The sequence below is a fragment of the Prionailurus bengalensis genome, chromosome B2 (assembly GCF_016509475.1).
Source record: "Prionailurus bengalensis isolate Pbe53 chromosome B2, Fcat_Pben_1.1_paternal_pri, whole genome shotgun sequence".
Classification (NCBI taxonomy): domain Eukaryota; kingdom Metazoa; phylum Chordata; class Mammalia; order Carnivora; family Felidae; genus Prionailurus; species Prionailurus bengalensis.
Genome location: NC_057349.1, coordinates 64,997,044 through 65,016,700, shown reverse-complemented (window position 1 = coordinate 65,016,700; position 19,657 = coordinate 64,997,044). Strand labels below are relative to the sequence as shown.

At 31.5% G+C, this 19,657-nt stretch overlaps 1 protein-coding gene across 50 annotated transcripts in view; it reads right to left on the bottom strand.

Annotated features, from left to right (window-relative positions):
* RIMS1 (regulating synaptic membrane exocytosis 1) overlaps nucleotides 1-19,657 on the bottom strand; it is a 490,579-nt gene that overhangs the window by 160,130 nt on the left and 310,792 nt on the right. For 49 of the 50 annotated variants that reach the window (XM_043591755.1, XM_043591762.1, XM_043591756.1 and 46 more), the window contains 10 exons: nucleotides 18,865-18,932; nucleotides 17,677-17,787; nucleotides 15,975-16,074; nucleotides 11,526-11,649; nucleotides 8,078-8,124; nucleotides 5,968-6,080; nucleotides 3,946-4,076; nucleotides 3,220-3,391; nucleotides 2,940-3,093; nucleotides 1,813-1,884 (listed from right to left, as the gene is read on the bottom strand). In XM_043591755.1, the coding sequence (XP_043447690.1) occupies nucleotides 1,813-1,884; nucleotides 2,940-3,093; nucleotides 3,220-3,391; nucleotides 3,946-4,076; nucleotides 5,968-6,080; nucleotides 8,078-8,124; nucleotides 11,526-11,649; nucleotides 15,975-16,074; nucleotides 17,677-17,787; nucleotides 18,865-18,932 (1,092 nt within the window). The remainder of the gene's footprint in view (nucleotides 1-1,812; nucleotides 1,885-2,939; nucleotides 3,094-3,219; nucleotides 3,392-3,945; nucleotides 4,077-5,967; nucleotides 6,081-8,077; nucleotides 8,125-11,525; nucleotides 11,650-15,974; nucleotides 16,075-17,676; nucleotides 17,788-18,864; nucleotides 18,933-19,657) is intronic. The other variant, XM_043591759.1, reaches the window with a different exon arrangement.

The window sequence follows — 19,657 nt, the reverse complement described above, 5'->3', positions numbered from 1 at the left end:
CAAAAATCTGCCTCATTACCTTTTAAATACTAAATTAAAATGAATATTACTTGAAATGACAATTTAGGCACTGCTCCTATATGATAAAAGAGATTATATACATTCATAAAAATCATAATATGGTATTTCAGTACGGAATAAAAATATTTTTAGAACTCAGTGTTTTTTGGTGGTATTCAAGCACTAATTCCACCTGTAGTGGGTCCCATAACTTCCCATTTTGGTACCTGTGTGATCTTTCAGGGAAACGAGAAGAAACTTACCATTTCAGTAATTTAGTGTTTATTCAATTGGCCGTTTATACTTTCATCCATTTGCTATCCTGCCTCATCATAAAAAATATGAAATTTTAGGTGAATAAAATGTGAGAACCACACATAGAAGTAAATTCAATTTAGATGAGCTGGTAATAACATTAAGGCTGATTAATAGCCAAGATTCTTGTTAGAAAGGTTTGATGACTTTCTTAACAGGAATCATCTGATTCCTATTTAAATATGTCAGTAGATTTAATGTGCAATCACCTTTCCACTTTCAATTTTATAAAAAACCAGTATTCTATTGAATGTTGTGTTAAAGTTTCTGTGGACAATGTGTCTAAATATTATGATACTTTTATAAATAAACAAAACAGAAAATAAAACATTAAATTTTACCCACTATTATTTAAAACTCTTCCACTCTGGTATCAAAGAGTATTATCTAAGAGTATAGATGGGTACAGCAGCCAAGTTTATTGTTTTTAAGAATATTTGCTAATGTCATACAGTGATTAAAAACTATATTTTCTCTGAATTACAGGAAGCAAATAAAAGCTAATTTTAGAGAACTCTCCATAATTTCTTGTACTTTTAAAGAAGTTTTATGTTTCTCTCCAAATTGTGAATTTAGTCACTAGTGTGGAATTGGTCTACTGACTTTACCAAAATCATTGCCCTCAAATTCAGTGCATCTCCATCTGAGAAATGACATAAATTAAGGGGTTATATGTCAATATATTCCTAAGGAAATGCCTTTAGTAACTCTTATTTATACATCTCAAGATTTTCACTTTACTTACTTATTTGGTATTTCCTTATTTTGTATTAGTAAATCAAGGAAATAACATAGAATCAGTGCCAAGGAAATAGGTCTTTACTACTTGGTTCTCTCACTTTCTGACAAAAAAGTGTCAGATGAGAAACTGAGATTTGAACCAGACAATGCCACAAAAATTTTACTAACTTACACAGTGATAAAAAAATGTTGACTTAAAATGAATACTGAATCTTTCTAAAGCATTTCCTTATTTTAATACACACATACACATTCTAGGTATAATAAGTGGTAAACACATCACAAAAGCATTAAAAGTTAAGCCATGCTGCATGCAATTTTAAATCCTGCCATGCACCTGTCTCAGTATATTCCATGGAAGGCTACATTATTTTCACAAACAGAAGACGGAAAATCGTAGGCATACAATATAAAACATAGGAAAATGGAATTTTTATTTGAGAAAATGAGCCATATCCTTTCAAAATAAAATTCATATTTTTACTTATGCTCAGAGCATTGTGAAATAATGATTTCAACCTAGCTAGCCATGCTTCTAGAAAAGAACCTAAGTTAAGTGGGAATGTTAATGAATAGTTACTAGTACATTTTAAACTTTTTTAGTAATTTGGAACACAAGTCACCATGGAATAATATAATACTGATTTCTCTGTGCTATAAATCTCCAGTTCAGTATCCCAAATAAGTCTGGAAATTGACAGTGAAAACAAGCATAAGAAGCACAGTGAAGCGGAGCCATGCTCTTCACCCACGCACCTGGAGGAACTACTCCAATACCATCATCAACCTCATAATCTGAGATGTCACTATCACTGATTCGCTGAGATCCTGCACAACAGTAAGGCAAACAGATACCTCTGTGTCTTGTTGGTTTATGAAATGTTAAAGGACAGGGTCAAAAGAAATGTTTTTTAAAGCTACTTAACGTTACTACTAAATACTTCTGAACAAGAATAATACAAAGTAAATGCTGAGCTGATATAAAAAAAAAAAAAAAGGTTTGTGATCCAAGGATAACATTTTCTCAGTATTTCCTCTTTAAATCATTTAAGACATAGAAGGACCGGAATTTCATACAAAATCAAAGTAAGATTTTGACTTTTCAAATTATTCTTTAAGTATATACACTGTTTTCTACCCAATTAGGTGCCCTCCTCTGCAGTTCAGGGTGGATATGGCTGGGTGGAAAGGTTAAAAGACTTTCTTGGCTGGAGCTCTACTGAGCTCATATTATTAAAAAAAGCACCATGGCTCTTTATAAAACATTTATGTTTATCCTTCAAAATTAGCCATTATTCTGCATTAAACATTAGCTTTGAAAAAATGATTGATCAGAGAGGCACTAACATGAAAAATTCAATTATATGAGGAACACAATCAGGTTCTAGATTACCAAAATGAAGCTTCTAAGTTTCAGTTGATTCATTATTTACTCATAAATCAAAATTTAATGGATACATGCAGAAAAGAATACTGTTCTTCCCAATCACCAGATGAGTAACAACAAACATACTTTACAATGTGTTTTAAAAAATGTTTCTTATGAATAACAATGTTAAAAAATACCCAGAAGCTATAAGGTTATCAAGAACCTTATATGTAGCAACTCATCAATAATAACAAAAATTACTTTATCAGTTAACCAATCAACAATTCAATCAGTACTGGGCAAAGAATGATTAATTCAGAGTTTTTAAACTCTCAGCTCTGGAATCCCTCTACTGTACTATCCATAATACTTGCATTAGGGAAATGTAGAAAATAGTTTTGCCAAGTCTTTTTGTATAAATAATTTTCCAGTATTTTGATGTCTAATAAACATTTGAAAAAATATCTTGAATGTTAATCTCTAATTTGGGTAACTAAAAATAACTTTAACCTACTTTGTAGTTTTTTGCTAGAGCTTTCTCCATGAATGTGTCGCCTTGGCATGAAAGGTGATGGCTGAGGCAGAGGTAGTGAAGATTCATCATGCGTCTGGAGTTTATACCAATGTGGCTCATCATCTAAAAGTGCTGTCTCCAATTCTATGAGGATCTGAAAGGGCAGTTCTTAAATTAAATCAAGCACCTTGACCAAAACATAATATAAAAGCTATCATAATTAATACATATCACAAAACTTCAATAAACATTTGGCTCGAATCTTTACAATATACATCACCTCTCCAAGAAATTCACTCTCTTCTTCTTGTACTCTTGGTTGATCCCACACAGTTATTTCTAACATCCGTTCTCTAAAATCTCTACGATGTACATGTGAATAGACAAATGTTTGATTCCATTTTGGTTCTAGTACTTTCTTTACTGTTTTAGTCCTCCTTTTGCTTTTATCACTGAAAAATAAGTATGTTTTGTAAATGAAAAAGCAAAATAAAGTATATGCTGCCATCTACTGTAGTGACATGTAATACCACTATTGGGATTTTAACTATTTTTAATTCATAACTTTTAACATTAAGGTCTAAAAAGACCATAGAGTTTAATACTATTCTAATTTTAACTACAGTGTTAGCAGTAGTTATGATAATAGACATATATACACAAAGGTACATTCCAAATGATGTATAGCTATCCAAGACTAATAGATGTATAAACAAGGTAATAAAAAATTTTAAATTGGTAAATTATGTTTTTAAAAATACAAGGCTTGAGGGATTTTTTTTCAGGGAGAAAGTTTATTCCCTCATAGAAAATGATTTATTATACCTTAAAACTATATCACAGGTGCATGTGTATGTTCAAACTCATCAAAATGTTCACATTAACTATGTGCCATTTTTGGTATATCAATTTTACCAAATAAATAAAACTCTATCACAGGAAACAACAGTCTACCTTTTATATTAGTAAGAATTTTTGCATATTTTTTTCCAAAATTATTCACTACCTTCTATCCGGAAGAAAATACATTTTCACATAGGGATTCCTGGGACGCCCATCTACTCTTGTCGGTAAATCTGTTGCTTGCAGAACATTTACAATCAGCTGGTGTCCCACTTTATCATACCACAGCTTTACCTGAGATCGATAAAGAAAATAATCATTTGCACAAGCCCTAAGATATTCTAATTCTACAAAAAATACTATTTTTGAAGAACTTTTATAATTATAAATACTATTTTTGAAAAGAATACGAATTTGAAAGCATAACCACTTACAATTTGACTTTTCTCTTTATGTATTTTAGACATGACTTACAACTGTCAAGCCTATAGTGTTATACTCTCTTAGATCATGTTATGAAAATAAAACTGATAAAAATTTTATTAAAAAGTAAGGGAAGAAAGGGATATTGAAATAATTATCCTTGTTTATAAACGCTAAGTGCCAGTGTTCAGTGATTATAAGTGACTTAATGTCCTTATTGTGGCTACATGCATTTTGTAGCACCATATGTCACTGAAATAAAATGAGGCTTGATGAATAAACAATTTACCCAAGTGATCTGGAAGAGATCAGGAAACATTTACTGTGGGTCCCCTTTACACCAGGTGCTGTTGTTTCCTGTTATTTTTTTCATTTAATTTTCATAATTCACCTATTAAATGTTAATGTTCATGAGAGAAGGAGAAAAGAACAAGGAAGGCAGGAAGGTGCATTACATACCTTCAGCTAAGCAAAGGCCAAATAATATTTTTACTAAGATTTCATAATAGTTTGAATAAAGAAAAACGGGGGAATGGCACACTGAAATACTATTGTTGAGCTCCTAAACACCAGAACTTTAGCAGTCAATATATTTATAAATGACAGTAAACTGCCATTTATAAATGGCAGTAAACAGTGTTAACATTATTATTTTTTTTTTTAATTTAGAAGTTAGTTTTGGTTTTTTAGTTGAGTAAGAACTGTGAGAGAAAGTTGTCTAGTGGCAATATATATATGGAACATATTTAACAGTCACTGTAAGAAAATAAACTAATTTAACATAGGATTGGTCTTTCATAGTGCAGGGCAGATTAAGGATTCAAACCTGATTCCATATGAACCCATATCTCTGATTTCAAGTAATACCAGAGATGTGTTTTTCAAAAACCCAAACAGATTTTCATCCCTCTTGAAATATAGGTGGAGTACTTCAGAGATTCACACACACAGAGATGGCAGGGCAGATAAAATAAACAGAAAGGGCTATTCAAAGATATCAATCTACTAAAAACGGAAGTTAAAACCAGGAATGGTTTTAAAAATAACATCAAGCTTATAGTTATCTTCTTTGTTTAATTAACGACAAGAGAAGTACAGCAAAAGCAGACTACAGAAATCCACACATTACCAAAGGAGAAAAAGTACACTATTTACAGAATAGTTTGAAGAAAGTTTTCTTTCAGTTATGAATATAAATGTCCTGTATTCTACCATAATCTACACAGATGTGGCATTTCATAATGGTTAGCCATCACTTCTGTACTCCAGCTTTCCTCACGTCACATGTAAAGCAACAGTAAGAAAAACTGTAGCTTTTTCAGAGTGATAATCAGAAATGAAGTGTTTCACTAAATGTCTCAAGAAAGTAAAAAGAATATTGAAAAACTTTTTTCAGACTCCAGACTCATAAGGTTAAATAAGTGGAACATGACTTTCTTAGTTTCTTACATCTTACCAACTGACCTTGGAAACTTGCACACAAAATATAATGGATATTTTATTTACTTATGTTGTCATTTATCATTGAATGTTTATAATAATGGGGTATACTGTAGGCACTCAATAAATATTTCCAAATAAAATATGGATAAAGGCTAATCTAATAACTTAATAAATACATGCAAAATTGCTGAAATAGATTATGGTGTTAGGTGACTACAAACATATCATAGGCTTCAAAGAAAGCCATGCATTTTTAAGGACAGACTCAGAACAGTGAGCAAATCCTAATGGTCCCCAACATGTACAAAAAAATACATACAGAAAGTTGTCCTGGCAGGACTTGTGGGGCATCTTTTAGAGCTCCAGGACTTGTTGGAGAAATAACAGAAATGGAAGGTCTTTCCATCTTCTGAGATTCAAAGGAACTTGAACCTAAAATGAGAAAAAAAAATAATTTGAAGTAACATTTATAATATATGTGTAGGAATGTTTTTTATAAAATGTTAAATGCATCTGTTATTTGTATAAAACCATAATTCAATACCATCAATAACAGTAGAACATACTTCCAACTGGATAGTCACAGAAAATTATCATACTGTCTTCTTTGGTTAATTGCCTATTTTAAAAGTATTTATAATGATATAATCAAATATTATATTTATTTGCTTCAATTTATATTGGTTTTCTACATTTCTGGAGGGTATCTGTACAGTTTAGATTCTTGCATAAACTCACATATGGGTGAAGGCTTCAGGCTTTACTGATAAGAAAGATGGTACCTGTTATTTTAATTATCTTGGCCAAAGAATCATCTATTATGAACTGTCCTTGCTGAAAGTAAAATGAATGGACATATAATATATGAGCCAAATCTAAGCCTAGAATTCACCACTTTTAAAATAAGATTTACCATCTATCTCAGTTTTGATCTTGAAATGTATCTTCTGTATGTCTGAGAATGCTGTCTCCAGTGACTCACCACAAGTGACCCACTTCACCTTTGTGTAGAGGAGGCTGGCTGTCCACTTAGCTACTCGGTGAGGCTTTCCTCCCCTCTTTTTTAAATGAGAGGTCTCTCTTCTCAGATCACTCTTAAAGTATACCTTGACATGATCCACAGTATAGAATGTCTATAGAATGCTATTACCCCAGCAAGTATAACCTTAAACCCACAGTCATTGAAAACTTAGCTTTACTGATAAAACATTCATGGAGCATTGCCGGAGGGTATGTCATCCACAGATTTTTTTTCTAAATACACACAAATTAAGTCTAAATTAAGCCGTGTAGCATCACTCTGTGCCCTGCAAAGACTTTAAGAAAGAGTTCTATAAAATTCTTTGTTATTACGCTTCTTTTATCAAGGATCCTTAGGATAATTTTTTTCTTGGGTCTTAGTACAAGAACAGTATTGCTTCTAATAATCAGTCTGCTTTTAGTATTATATCAGTTTCATTTTTAAATAGTATTGACACTATAAATTATTTAATTAGTCCCATTTCCTTCTGTGTATTAGTTATCAGAAACTTCAAAACCAAATATGGGTTCATCTAGCAGGTATGCATGTTGGTAGGCATTTGATATACCTACCTAATCTTCAGCTCCTTGTTTATCCCAACCATATATTTTCTACCTCCTTGTAACAACGATCACTTGGATCACTTGATTTCCTCTTAAATAACCTTGTATTTTGTATTCCCATAAGGTGGGGTCCATAATAACACTTGGTCATCAAGCCCAAGGTATTAAATTTAATACCAATCCATTGCAAAGTAAATATCTATCACTTCCACATTCTCACTGAAAACTTCATTACCAGTCTAGACTTTACTGCACACATTGTCATCTTCTATCATGTGGAGTGTCTTTAAAGGCTATGTAGATAATTCAACCCTTTAGCCTCACTGTCCCTTGATTCCCTTATATCCATTGAACTTTACCTCTACTCCACCTACTTACTTCCACAATCATACCTGACACTGTTACGCTGTTTTTAAATTATCTGTTAGCATGTATATTTCCTTCACTAGAAGCCTAGCTCATGAGACTGAGCTAATTACCAATCAGACTGAATAATCCAGTGTAACAATAAATTTTTACGTACAGCAAATAGAAGTAGTACTGTTATATTAACTGAGCTTTGTGAGGGTTCTGACTATTTTGATGCAGAAGGTATACTGCCAGTAAAGATTTTTGTGTAACCATCACAAAAAAAAGGTGGGGGGGGAGGTAAAAAAAGAAAAATCTTAAAATAGAACTTTGGGTTTCCAATGATTGTCATAGTTGTCAACTTCTGATATCATTAGAGATAACCTTAGTATAGTAATACCAATTCATCTATATCAAATAATTAAAGCAAATGATAAATCTTTATTCTTTAATTTCATCCTATATATATCACAATAACAAATAAATCTTAAACTCACTGGACTCCAGTGGAGGATGGGAGCTCTCAGGGATCCGTGGAATATCACTAAAAGAAATTAGGGTATGGTGAAAATCCCATTAGCTAAGTTACCCTCCCTGAGGCAATCACAGCCACATGTATTTCAGTGGTGTGAACAATCCTTTTGGGTCTTTACAGGTGTGGAAATGGACAGGAGTTACTATTAAGGCAATTACTAATATGCATGATTGTCAAACACCACACACACACACACACACACACACACACAAACTGCAATAAAAATAAGTTTTTATATATTTAACAGCAAAACACTTCAACATGACAACAATCAGACTAATATTGTGGCTAAAACTACCACAATATTTTTACTACCAAAACAGTAGGTTTTGGAAATAAAAAATGTTAAAGGTAATATTTTATTTCAATTCTAGAAAATCAAAATGACACATTTTACTAATCAGTAATATGCTTTACAAACACATCTGAAAGAGTTTACTGAATGAAAGAGATGAAAACATTTCTTGATAATAAAATAATATGGTGAATATCATGGGCAAAGTTAATAAAATGAAAAGGATGAATTGCTTCGGAAAATAAAAATGGTTCAAGCTTGCAACAAAAAGCTAAAATATTTTATATATGTGAATATATAATTCATATACACATATATAACCCTATATAGAGATTTGTATCTCTATACTGAAGTTAGCTAAATATATGGCCATTTACTGTATGATTAGAAAGTGACTTGTGAGAACACCCACTCCTGTCACACTCACAAATTACTCTGAATAAATGTTTAATTACAACCTCAGCTTAATCCATTATCCACTGTGACCTTAAGAACCCTGGACCAGCTTGTTTTGGGAAGTATGCTGCATAGAACTACTTTACCTCTGGTTTTTCAAAGATAGTTTAGTATCAATTTAAGGAGATTAACAATATGTAAGTATTAACATGACATATTAAAGCAGACTGGAGTTAGTACCAACAGAATTATTAGAATAATGTTAGAATATTATTTAAGCATTTCTAACCACTTACCTGTGACCTAACTTCACTTTGATTTTGATTTTTCTTTGGACTATTGTGTGTGTGTCGGCAGGGGTAGAGCGGAGGGACAGAAAAAAAACAGTTTTCTCTGATTATTTTCTGGACTCATTTTCACTTTTTGTGCAAAGTAATTTTCATAACCACCTATAGTTTATACTTCTTACAAAGATAATACATCCTGTGTTATGTATTTTATAAATACATTTTATACGTATTTTTATAACTAGTAATTTGTATAATGTAAGTATTTAGTATGATAATTAAGAGACTAATTTGCAATACTTAAGACAACGACTATTTGAAGAAACCAACTATTTCTCTTCTGCTACCGTTTTCTAAATTTATCTAGGCAAATAAAAGTAAATTTTTAAAAAGAAACATAGAAGCAATAAATTTTAGATAGTACAACTTCTCTGAAAACCAGCCTCAAAGTCAATTACGAAAATTAGAATTTGGAATCCTAAAACCAGGTACAAGCTTAGGATTTGTATATGTCTGAAAGATTGTGGAGAAGTTGTAAAAAAATTTTAAAGTGATTTTGAATCAAAATATAATAATGTTAATTGCTTCAGTAATATTTTCAGGAATAAATTTCCACATTTACAAACATGTCTTCTTAACTAGTTCTACAAGAAAGGTGACAGAATAGTTCTAATACCAATTGTAAGTATAAATGCCAAGAATGTTATATTTGGTAGGCTAGCAAAAATGGTTCTTACCTCAAGATGGAAGATATTTCTTAGACCATGTATGATTCGCAGAATTACTATGCCACTAAACTGTGAATAAATTTATATTCACAGTTTAGTGAATTTTAAATTATAGAACTTTAAATTCCTGCTTTAAATTATAGAACTACATTAAACATAATTATTAAATTATGCTGCTTTAAATTACAGAACTACATTAAACATAATTATTAAATATAGCTAGAATTATTCTTCTAGGATTCTAATAATTTCTCTATTAACTGGAAAGTTGATGCCAGATTTGATTTTTAAGTATAATCTTTGCATTCCATATTTCCTACAATTTAGGGTTTGGCTACGCAAATTATGACTTTTTAAATTATTTTCATACAAAGGTAACAATCATGAAAATGTTATTCCAGTCCACTTTAATTGTCTGTTAGTTTTTTTTAAAAGTTACCATAAATCAATATTTTAGCTGATTACTTTTAAACTACTACATATCTGAAAGTATTTGGCAATGTGTACAATACTTGATTTTAAATTATTTTTTGAAACTTTTGATTCATTTTCCAATTTACTTACCTCTTTTCCAGCCTCATATTAACCTGAGCACTAGAACACATGTCATGTAAAACTAGCATAAATTATAAAGTGTTGCTATTTAAAAAAATTTTGCATGGAAATGTACAATACTTTTGCAAATGTCTTCAATGTTTACTCTTAATAATCACCACTTAAAATTATTTATAATCTTGCTTTTATTTTAGAGTTTATATATATTAATATTATTCTTTGAAATACGTGATCATCTGTTTTCAGTCCTTTGAAAAATAGGATAATTATATTTTTTCTATGTTTTGCATTGACATATATGCATGAAGACAACAAAAATTAAAGGCTATTACTTTTTCAACATAAGTCCTGAATTAATGGCTCTATAATATTTTAGAGAATGGGGAAAAAAAAGAGGGATTTATTTCCAAAAATATATTCAAACATTAAGGCAACTATCAGGAGATATTTCAATATGTCTTACAAAAAAAATTACAGACTGGCAAAAAGAATATTCTGGACTTTTGGGTTAGCCAGGAAATCTAACAATGTGGGGGACCCTACACACAGATTAAAAAAAAAAATTCCCATTGGCTATAGAGAATTAAATTATGCTAAAAACTGAAGTTTAAAAAATATTATACCAATTATTATGACCAATTTTTTAAAAAGTTAAAATATTTCACACTCGCTTGATTTTAAACAAAAGTTGGCACTACCCATGGGTAAAAATATAGAAAAAAAATACTCTCTTCTTAGTAAAATAATAAAAAGTTCATGTAGACATGAAACAATTACTGTTTTAAATGTCATAAGAAGATGAGTTGTTAGTGACTCCCTTTAAGGAAATACTACTAAGTTAAATTACTAAAAATAGGTCTGCCATTAAAACAAAATATTTTTAGTTTATATTTCACCTCTGAAAATATATAACAATATTTTTTGATACTACAGTTGTTAAATTGTGGAGCTTCTAAAATGTAGTAAAGAAAATTCAGTATTCAAGTTTAAAATATTAAGAAATTTAAAAAATATAAAGTGTATGCCCATAATTGAAGAAAAACTATCCATGTTATTAACATGTACTGTATGAATGTATAAACTTCTTTTTAAAACCCTGCTAATACATGTAATTTACTAAACTTAAGAAGTAAGTTTTTTTAGCCTTACCCAATAGGCCTTGAAACAATAATTTCAACTTGAGGTTCTGATTTTGATTCTAAAATAATGTTGTAAACTTCTTCATTTGTAGCTCCCGGCAGGGGTTTACCATTCCATTCTAGAACTTCATCCCCTTGAATTTAAAAAAAAGGGTATTTTTTTACCTTATATATTCTGTTTATTTTTCTTATCTTTTCTCTTTTTTTAACAAAGAAATGCAAAACATATACAAATAGTTTGTCTAGGCTCTGCTCTCAAAAGCAAATTGACTGACATATAATGTCAGCTAAATGGTTCTTCTAAACACTTTTTTCTTTTCTTTCTTTTTTTTCTTTTTCTTTCCCCCATAGAATATTACTGGTCACAGGAAACAGTACAATACAAAGCTACCTTTATCTTTTGAAATATACCAGAAATAATATAAAAAATAATCTCATGCTATGGGATGGAATTAGCACAGCCTATTTGGAAACATTAAAAAATAATAATTAGCAGCATGTCCTCCATATAATAAATGCAGGCAGCTCTATATGTGAAAGATTCTTATTTAACTCTGGATAAAGTCCTTTATTTTTGGTTGAAATAGCAATTAACATTTATTAGCATGAATTTTCCAATTATAAGTCATGCTTCATTGTCTTCACCAGACGCACAACAGAATAAAAATGCATGAAAGGATTTGAATTCATACCCACAGGGCAACGCAGGTAGCTATGGAAAAGTTACAAAGCAAGCAGATGTAAAACTGTTGCATGACAGTTAACCCACTTCCAGATGTTCATAACACACACATTCTATACATAATATATATTGTGAGCATTAAAGTAAAATTAGAAAATATTTTTAAAATATTTGAAAATAATAAAAAATTAATACAATACTCATTCATTTGTTAAATACTCTAAGAATCCAGGAGAATAATAGAACGTTAAAATAAATGAGCTAATAATTTATTGTTGATATTTTAACTAGGGATTTTACCATAGATCATTTGGGAAAAACTGTTTATTTTCATGAATATTTAGAGCAGTTTTAGATCCCAAATGTTTCTCTCCTTCAATTCACAACAGCAGACTCAGCTGAAATACCCCAACCTCAATGGTACTTTAAGGTGTCTTAATTTAATTGTTTCTGCTCATCTTATTCTCAGTACCTGTAATGATTTAGTAGCTAATATATGCTGAATTGATAGATCAATATAATTTATATAAATATATACATATAATGAAAGATAAATATGTGATATATATATGAAAGATAACTGTAAACATGAGATGTTTCAGTTTGTAGATATATATATATACATATATATATATAGGCAAGAGAACTGTAAACAGATGTTTTCAGTTTGTTTTTTTAAAGTAGCTGGGGCGCCTGGGTGGCGCAGTCGGTTAAGCGTCCGACTTCAGCCAGGTCACGATCTCGCGGTCCGTGAGTTTGAGCCCCGTGTCAGGCTCTGGGCTGATGGCTCGGAGCCTGGAGCCTGTTTCCGATTCTGTGTCTCCCTCTCTCTCTGCCCCTCCCCCATTAATGCTCTGTCTCTCTCTGTCCCAAGAAGTAAATAAAAACGTTGAAAAAAAAAATTAAAGTAGAAAATTTTTGTTTTGCTAGGACTATTTTAAAGTATTTTTTCCCAAATGTTTGCTTACTCAAAAATGAAAACTAAATATTTGAAAAGCATATAATGCTGCTTTGGTTTGGTAAAAGAGTATGGTTAACATTAATAGTTAAGGGACTTATAATTGTTTGACCTAAGAAGTTACACAGCAAGGTGTTTTACATAGGCAATGAATACACTTCAGTGTTAAAAAAAAGAAATAAAATATAATTACAAATTTAAAATATATTCAGTTTGACCAAGAAAAAAAATAAAGTTTACATCATGTGAATATTGTATGTTTATGTGTATGTGTGTATGTATGTATGTGTGTATGAAAAAAATACTTTCCGAAACAATATTTACCCTGATATCTCCAATTCTATCATGTTCCACTTCATTTTTTTTAATTGATGGATGTAAACCATTAAAGTGACTATACAGTAATGAGTTGCAGTCAACATTTTCAAAAGCACTGAATTATAAAAATTCTCCCCTTTATAGACAGCAATCGGAAGCATAACTGTTAATATCTTATTAACTTAATACATGTATTTATTTACAAATCAAAATATCTTAAACTAGAAGGTGGTGTCTTTAACAATATTTATTTTTATACGGATAATCTCTTCAGGCAGAGATGCAGATTATGATGATGCAAATAAAAGAGATTTCCTCTGTCATTGGTGGGGGAGACATACAGGAATTAATATCTTTACTAAAATGTTATACACAACGATAGGAGTTCATCTGAGGAAGAGAAAGAGAGCCAGGTAGTGCTAGGGAGATAGTACTTAGGTATTGTTCCAGGTGAGATATTAGGAAACACTTTACAATTAAGGCAACTTTAGATGAGTAGGATGGAAAGGACTTCAACAGGTAGAGCACAAGAGCAAAAAAGCAACCAGATAAACAAGAGGCATGGACCAGGTCTAATAGGTGGAAAGCTTGCCAGGGACCTATAGGCACACTGCCATGGCTAACAGGTAAAGTGGATGGTAATTGAAGTGGCTGGAATGGTTAGTAGAGGACAGAACTACAGAGCTTTGACTTAAGCAGATGATGACTGGAGACTGTGAAGACTTTTAATAAGGAGCACATCAGTGTCAACCTTGTTTTTGACAATTAAACCAAGTAGTGGTATAGTGCATGGACTTAAGGGGAAGAAACAGTACAGAAAGCTATGGCAAGATTAAAGCAAGATTGCAAATGCTGAACAAAGGTCACATTACTAAAAAAGCACAGCACTGTACAGCCAGTGATGGTTATATGCAAACAGAAGGAAGACTGTTCCTAAATTATAATGTAAATCAAACAGAATATATGATCTAATTTATTAAAATACTTCTTTCAAATGCATCAATTGCTTTTAGTGAAAACTCCACTTCTTTGTTTTACAGCTATCTAAGCTGAGCTTTTAACATTTTACATTTAAGTTTCTCAGGCTCTAGGCACATAAGGGTGTTAAAAAATGAAATTAATCACTAAGGGATATTTTATATAGAAAAACCCTTCACTGACTTTATTAGGTGATCCTCTATTAAAATACAAAGACAAAATCAAAAACCATTATGTTTATAATCTGATCTGCAAATTCAGATTTCTGTAGTTACATTAGAGCATTACATTAACTCAAGGGATTCTTATACTTTCTAAAAAAGAGATTCATAAACTTTCTAAGGCATGCTTCTCAGTCTTTAAATAAGCAAAGGCTCAGTTTACTGACATAGTCACACCTGATTGAGTTATTTTCTTATTAAATCGTAACTAGCCCTTGATAAAAAAAAAAAAAACAACAGCATACTGTACCTCTACACATCTTCAAAGCTGTATATATTGCAGATGAAGAAAAACCTCTGATTTGGATTTTCTCCCTATACAACACCTGCATAGGAAGTCTCTATTAAAGAAAAAACCTAAATGATTTTGAACTGATATCCTGGTAATCAACTACAACAAAAATATCTTTAACGGTTATAGAACACTTTTCTCAAGGTCTCAGTAATTACAATGTTAAGGTATAAAAACTGAAAACAGCCTAGAAATGTTCTCTTTCTATGTGCTACGGGTTATTAATCCTCAATTCTGTAGTTCAGCTTTCTCTGTTTTCTTTGTAATTGTCTTTCAAATGCATAGGCAGACACTCCAACCAAAAGATTTCTACAAAACCATGAAGTAAACTGGGAAAAATACGTTAATATGATTTTAACTAAAATGAAGGGTAAATAAAAAAAAAAAGATTTTAAAGTGTGTTGCTACTGAATATGGTACATGTGAATATATTAAATGATTTTATCATATTACGTTAAGGTTACAGAGTAACATAATGTAAGTTTCCAAATACCAAGAAGTAGCACATCTGCATGAGTATAATACATGTCACAATAAAATTAACAAATATTTTATTATGTAATCTGTGTAAGAAATGTGATTATGGTTGTATTTTACTAAAAACACTGCTACTGGTAAGTGTTTTGGGACCACTATGGAAAACTTTAGTAATTATAATAGTTTAAAATATAAAAAATTAATTAGTGATATTTTTTCTATAAGGCTAAATTGTTTTGGTTTTTGTAGCAAAATTATAAAGTCATCTACAAAAATTTGTAATCCTGCAGCATTTTGCATCTATTTACTTTTACATGAATAATAAAAGATTCCTAATCTTACTCTCTCCAAACTGCCATTGATGCATAGTTACCTATAATTGCAGTAAATACCCACGCCAGGGGAAAAAATCTTCACCCATGCACTAAAATTAGTTATTTATTTAATTGACTTATTTGTAACTTACCCCACATTGAAAACCACCAACTCATGCAAAAAGTACACATTGTTTAAATGTTAAAAAGAAACTTTACCTGCTCGTAAGTGTCCAACTACATCTGCAAGGCTACCCTTCTTTACTTTGGTGATGAAGGCACCAAGGCGTCCTAAGTCAGTCATTTTTCCTCCAACAACCTGAATAATAATAAATTTATAAGTTCCCAAGATTCATATTAAAATATAAGTTTATTACTTTTAGGAATTAATCATACAGTCTTTTACAATGTATTTAGGATTGAGTGTAGGCACATTAATAAAGTGAAACATATTTTTGATTAAAGGAGTGGCAGTATACTTTTAAAAAGAAAACATCTCATTATATTTTAGATGATCATGTGTCCCAAGAAAGTTCATGTCCTGATTACTTACACTGACCTAACAACACAACGGCACCAAAAGTAGTGTTTATCCTTAGAAGACAAGTGCGAGGTCTTTCCTACTTACAGAAGTGTGTGACACAGTTTACATTAGGGTTCATTTTTCTTTATCCTCCAAGTTCATGCCTCCTATTAGAATTAAAGTTCTATATGCACATCATGCCCCATTGTCACATCAGATCTTTATCCCTTCTGTATACCTTTAAGTAGGATATAGGTCTAAGACATAAAGACTATGGATTCAAACCAAGAATAGGCCACTTCTGGGAAGCAATTTACCATGGCACAATGAGTAATAGCCTAAGTTTATCTCTGCTACTGACCGTCTGAAAAGACTTCACCTGAAATACATATTCTAATCTAACTCCTAAAGTCTGGGTTATATTACTGAATATTTAACACTTTCACCTGGCTTTTCCACTGTAACTAAAACTAAATACATCAGAAAGTTTCTAAGTTTAATTTCTCCCAATGCAGTCACCAAGTGTGTATAAATAAAGGTGCAACACATGTTCTCAAAGGCTGAGGCTGATCCACCATACTTTGGGATATGCCCATTAATGGAGGCGATCAGAATTATTTCATAGCAAGAGAAATAAATGTTAATAATGAATAAGGTGGTACTATTAAGTGCATTAACTGAAGAAAAGTTTTAGTTGGATTAATAGTCAATGGTTTTGAAGAGGTCAAATTATCACACGACTGTAATATATCTTAGCAAATAATTTTAAAGCCCATCTTTGATTGTTTCTCTGTTTCTGAAAGCAAATAAAACTATGTGATTTAGCACATATACACATACACACACAAATAAGACAAAATGTGCATATATATTTTTCCTATAATAAAATATAATCTTTTGCAATTTGTTAGTTTTTCTTTATATCTGTTGGATGTCAGTTAATATTTTTAAAAGACACATTTTACTCTTTTGATATTACGATAAAGTCTATTGTACTTAGGAAACAATTTCTTTAATGATGTTTTACGTTGTTTGTCAAGATAAAATAAAATTATGCAGTCCACATAATCTAACTTTACTACCATCCATTAAAACCTTCTTAATGTAAAAATCATCCTTGAACTTCATACTGAGAGAAAAATTCTTTATTTTCCTATACTTCATGGCAGTTTCCTAACACATTTGTAAGCCATATTATAAAATGATTTTGAAATGTTAATCCAGATAAAAATACTGTATCTGTCATAAGACATCAATATATGAAGAAGATACGTTCACTAGGTGAACTGTATTTTGGAGAAGAGAGGAAGATATTTAAAAATCGTTGTCAGAAATTTTGTTGAAGTCAGGCTGTACTGTAATCCACCCTTAAGAAACATTTTAAACCAGCATACTTACTTTCAGACCCAGTAATGCACCTGATTCTTTGGGCATGGTTGTTCTCTTGTTCAGAATAACACGTCCAATTAATCGGTCCCCCTCTTTAGATGGTTGCCACGTTACAGGATGCTATCAAAACATGGATAAAGTTTAAAAAAGCTAAGTGGTTTTCTTTCCTGTAGACACATAATTATTGGTTGTAGCAAGATGTGATTTCCTCACAGTTAAAGGCACTCTAGAGGAAATTCTTTATTTTGGTGGGTTCTACCCTCAACTTACAACAATTTGCATTTGTAAATGCAGCTACATTTTATTTGCAGTAGACTCTTGAACTAAACAGTTCTAAGAGTGGTTAGCAACTAGGTAAATCTCTAAAAAATTGTTCTGAAATGATTAAAATGAATTAAACTTAAAACATATCTGCTTATAGAAAGAAAACCTATTCTATATTTTGAGTTGTTAATGTTGATATCATTAACCAAATAATATCTCATTTATATACAGTCATCATTTAATAATTGCTTCTTACTTAATTTAAAATTTGTTATAGAGGCACATTGATGGCTCAGTCGCTTAAGGGACTCACTCTTGATTTTGGTCATGACCTCATGAACCCTGACACTGAGCCCCACTTTCAGCTCTGTGTTGACAGAGTGGGGGTGGGAGGGCTGCTTGAGATTCTCTCTTGGCCTTTTCCCTGCTTGTGCATGCTCACCCATGCATTCTCTCTCTCAAAAATAAACTTTTTAAAAAAAAATAAAATTTGTTATAATTATTCAGTGATTTTTTTTTTCCCTTCTAGACTGTACTACTTTAAATGAAATGAATATTTTCTTTTTTAAAATGTATAATGGAGGGCGCCTGGGTGGCTCAATCAGTTAAGCATCTGATTCTTGATTGTGGCTCAGGTCATGATCTCATGGTTTGTGGGACTGAGCCCTGGGTCAGGCTCTTTGCTGACAGCAAGGAGCTTGTTTGGGATTCTCTCTTTCCCTCTCTGCCTCTCCCTTGCTCGCTCATGCATGTTCTCTCTCTCTCTCTCTCTCTCTCTCTCTCTCTCTCTCTCAAAATAAATAAATAAAATGTTTTAAAAAATGTATAACGAAACAGAGTAAGACTGCTATCCATCACATGTCAAATATAGATAGGACAATGAACAGTACACATCATCCCTAAGCTCCAACTTTCATTTCCCAGAAAGCTTACCGAACTAATAGGTGATGTTTCCCGGCTATGCCACGTGGCAGGATCCAACCAGTAATAATCCAAGTCACCTGCACCATGGGGGAGGGGGGGATGAAAAGTGCAACGCTTTAAAGTGGAGAATGCATCATTTTAAGTATGACTTCTTCAGTCTATAAAGTAAAGGGTTATGAACATCATAATCTTGAGTGTGTACATACCAGAATGATACACCCCTGTATTGCAAAGGCTGTGACCTGAATCATTGGAATGAATGTTACAAATGCACTTCATACTATAGACTACCTTTATTCTCATAAATCAGCCTAGAAACACACATAAAAAGCACTGAAAGAATTGGGTTAACTCACTCCACCTTCCCTCGAAAGACTATCCATGCCAAGGCACAGCCTGCCATCTAGTGATGCTGAAAAAGTTTTATTCAATGAACTGAAATAAGTATTAAAACTTAGTGTCTCTCTTTCTACTCTTCTGAACTATATCATATTATTTCAAAATTAGTCTCTGGTCTCTATTGTCTTCCCTCATTAGCTGACACTAGGACACACATTTTAGCACACAGCGCTGAATAAATTTTCAAGAATAACTTTTAGCAAGAGTACAACACAACCAACAGAAAATCCAATGGTACTAAAGCCATCAAAAAGAGTTTAAAAAACTTCACAAATCCTAATTTTGTAAGCATGAATTTATGAGCCTTTAATTTTGATTTTTTTGGCTTAAAAATATAATATTAAAACACCTGAGAAAAAAGGAAAAAAATAACAGAAAGCAGCAGTGCTCTCAGTATTTGCAC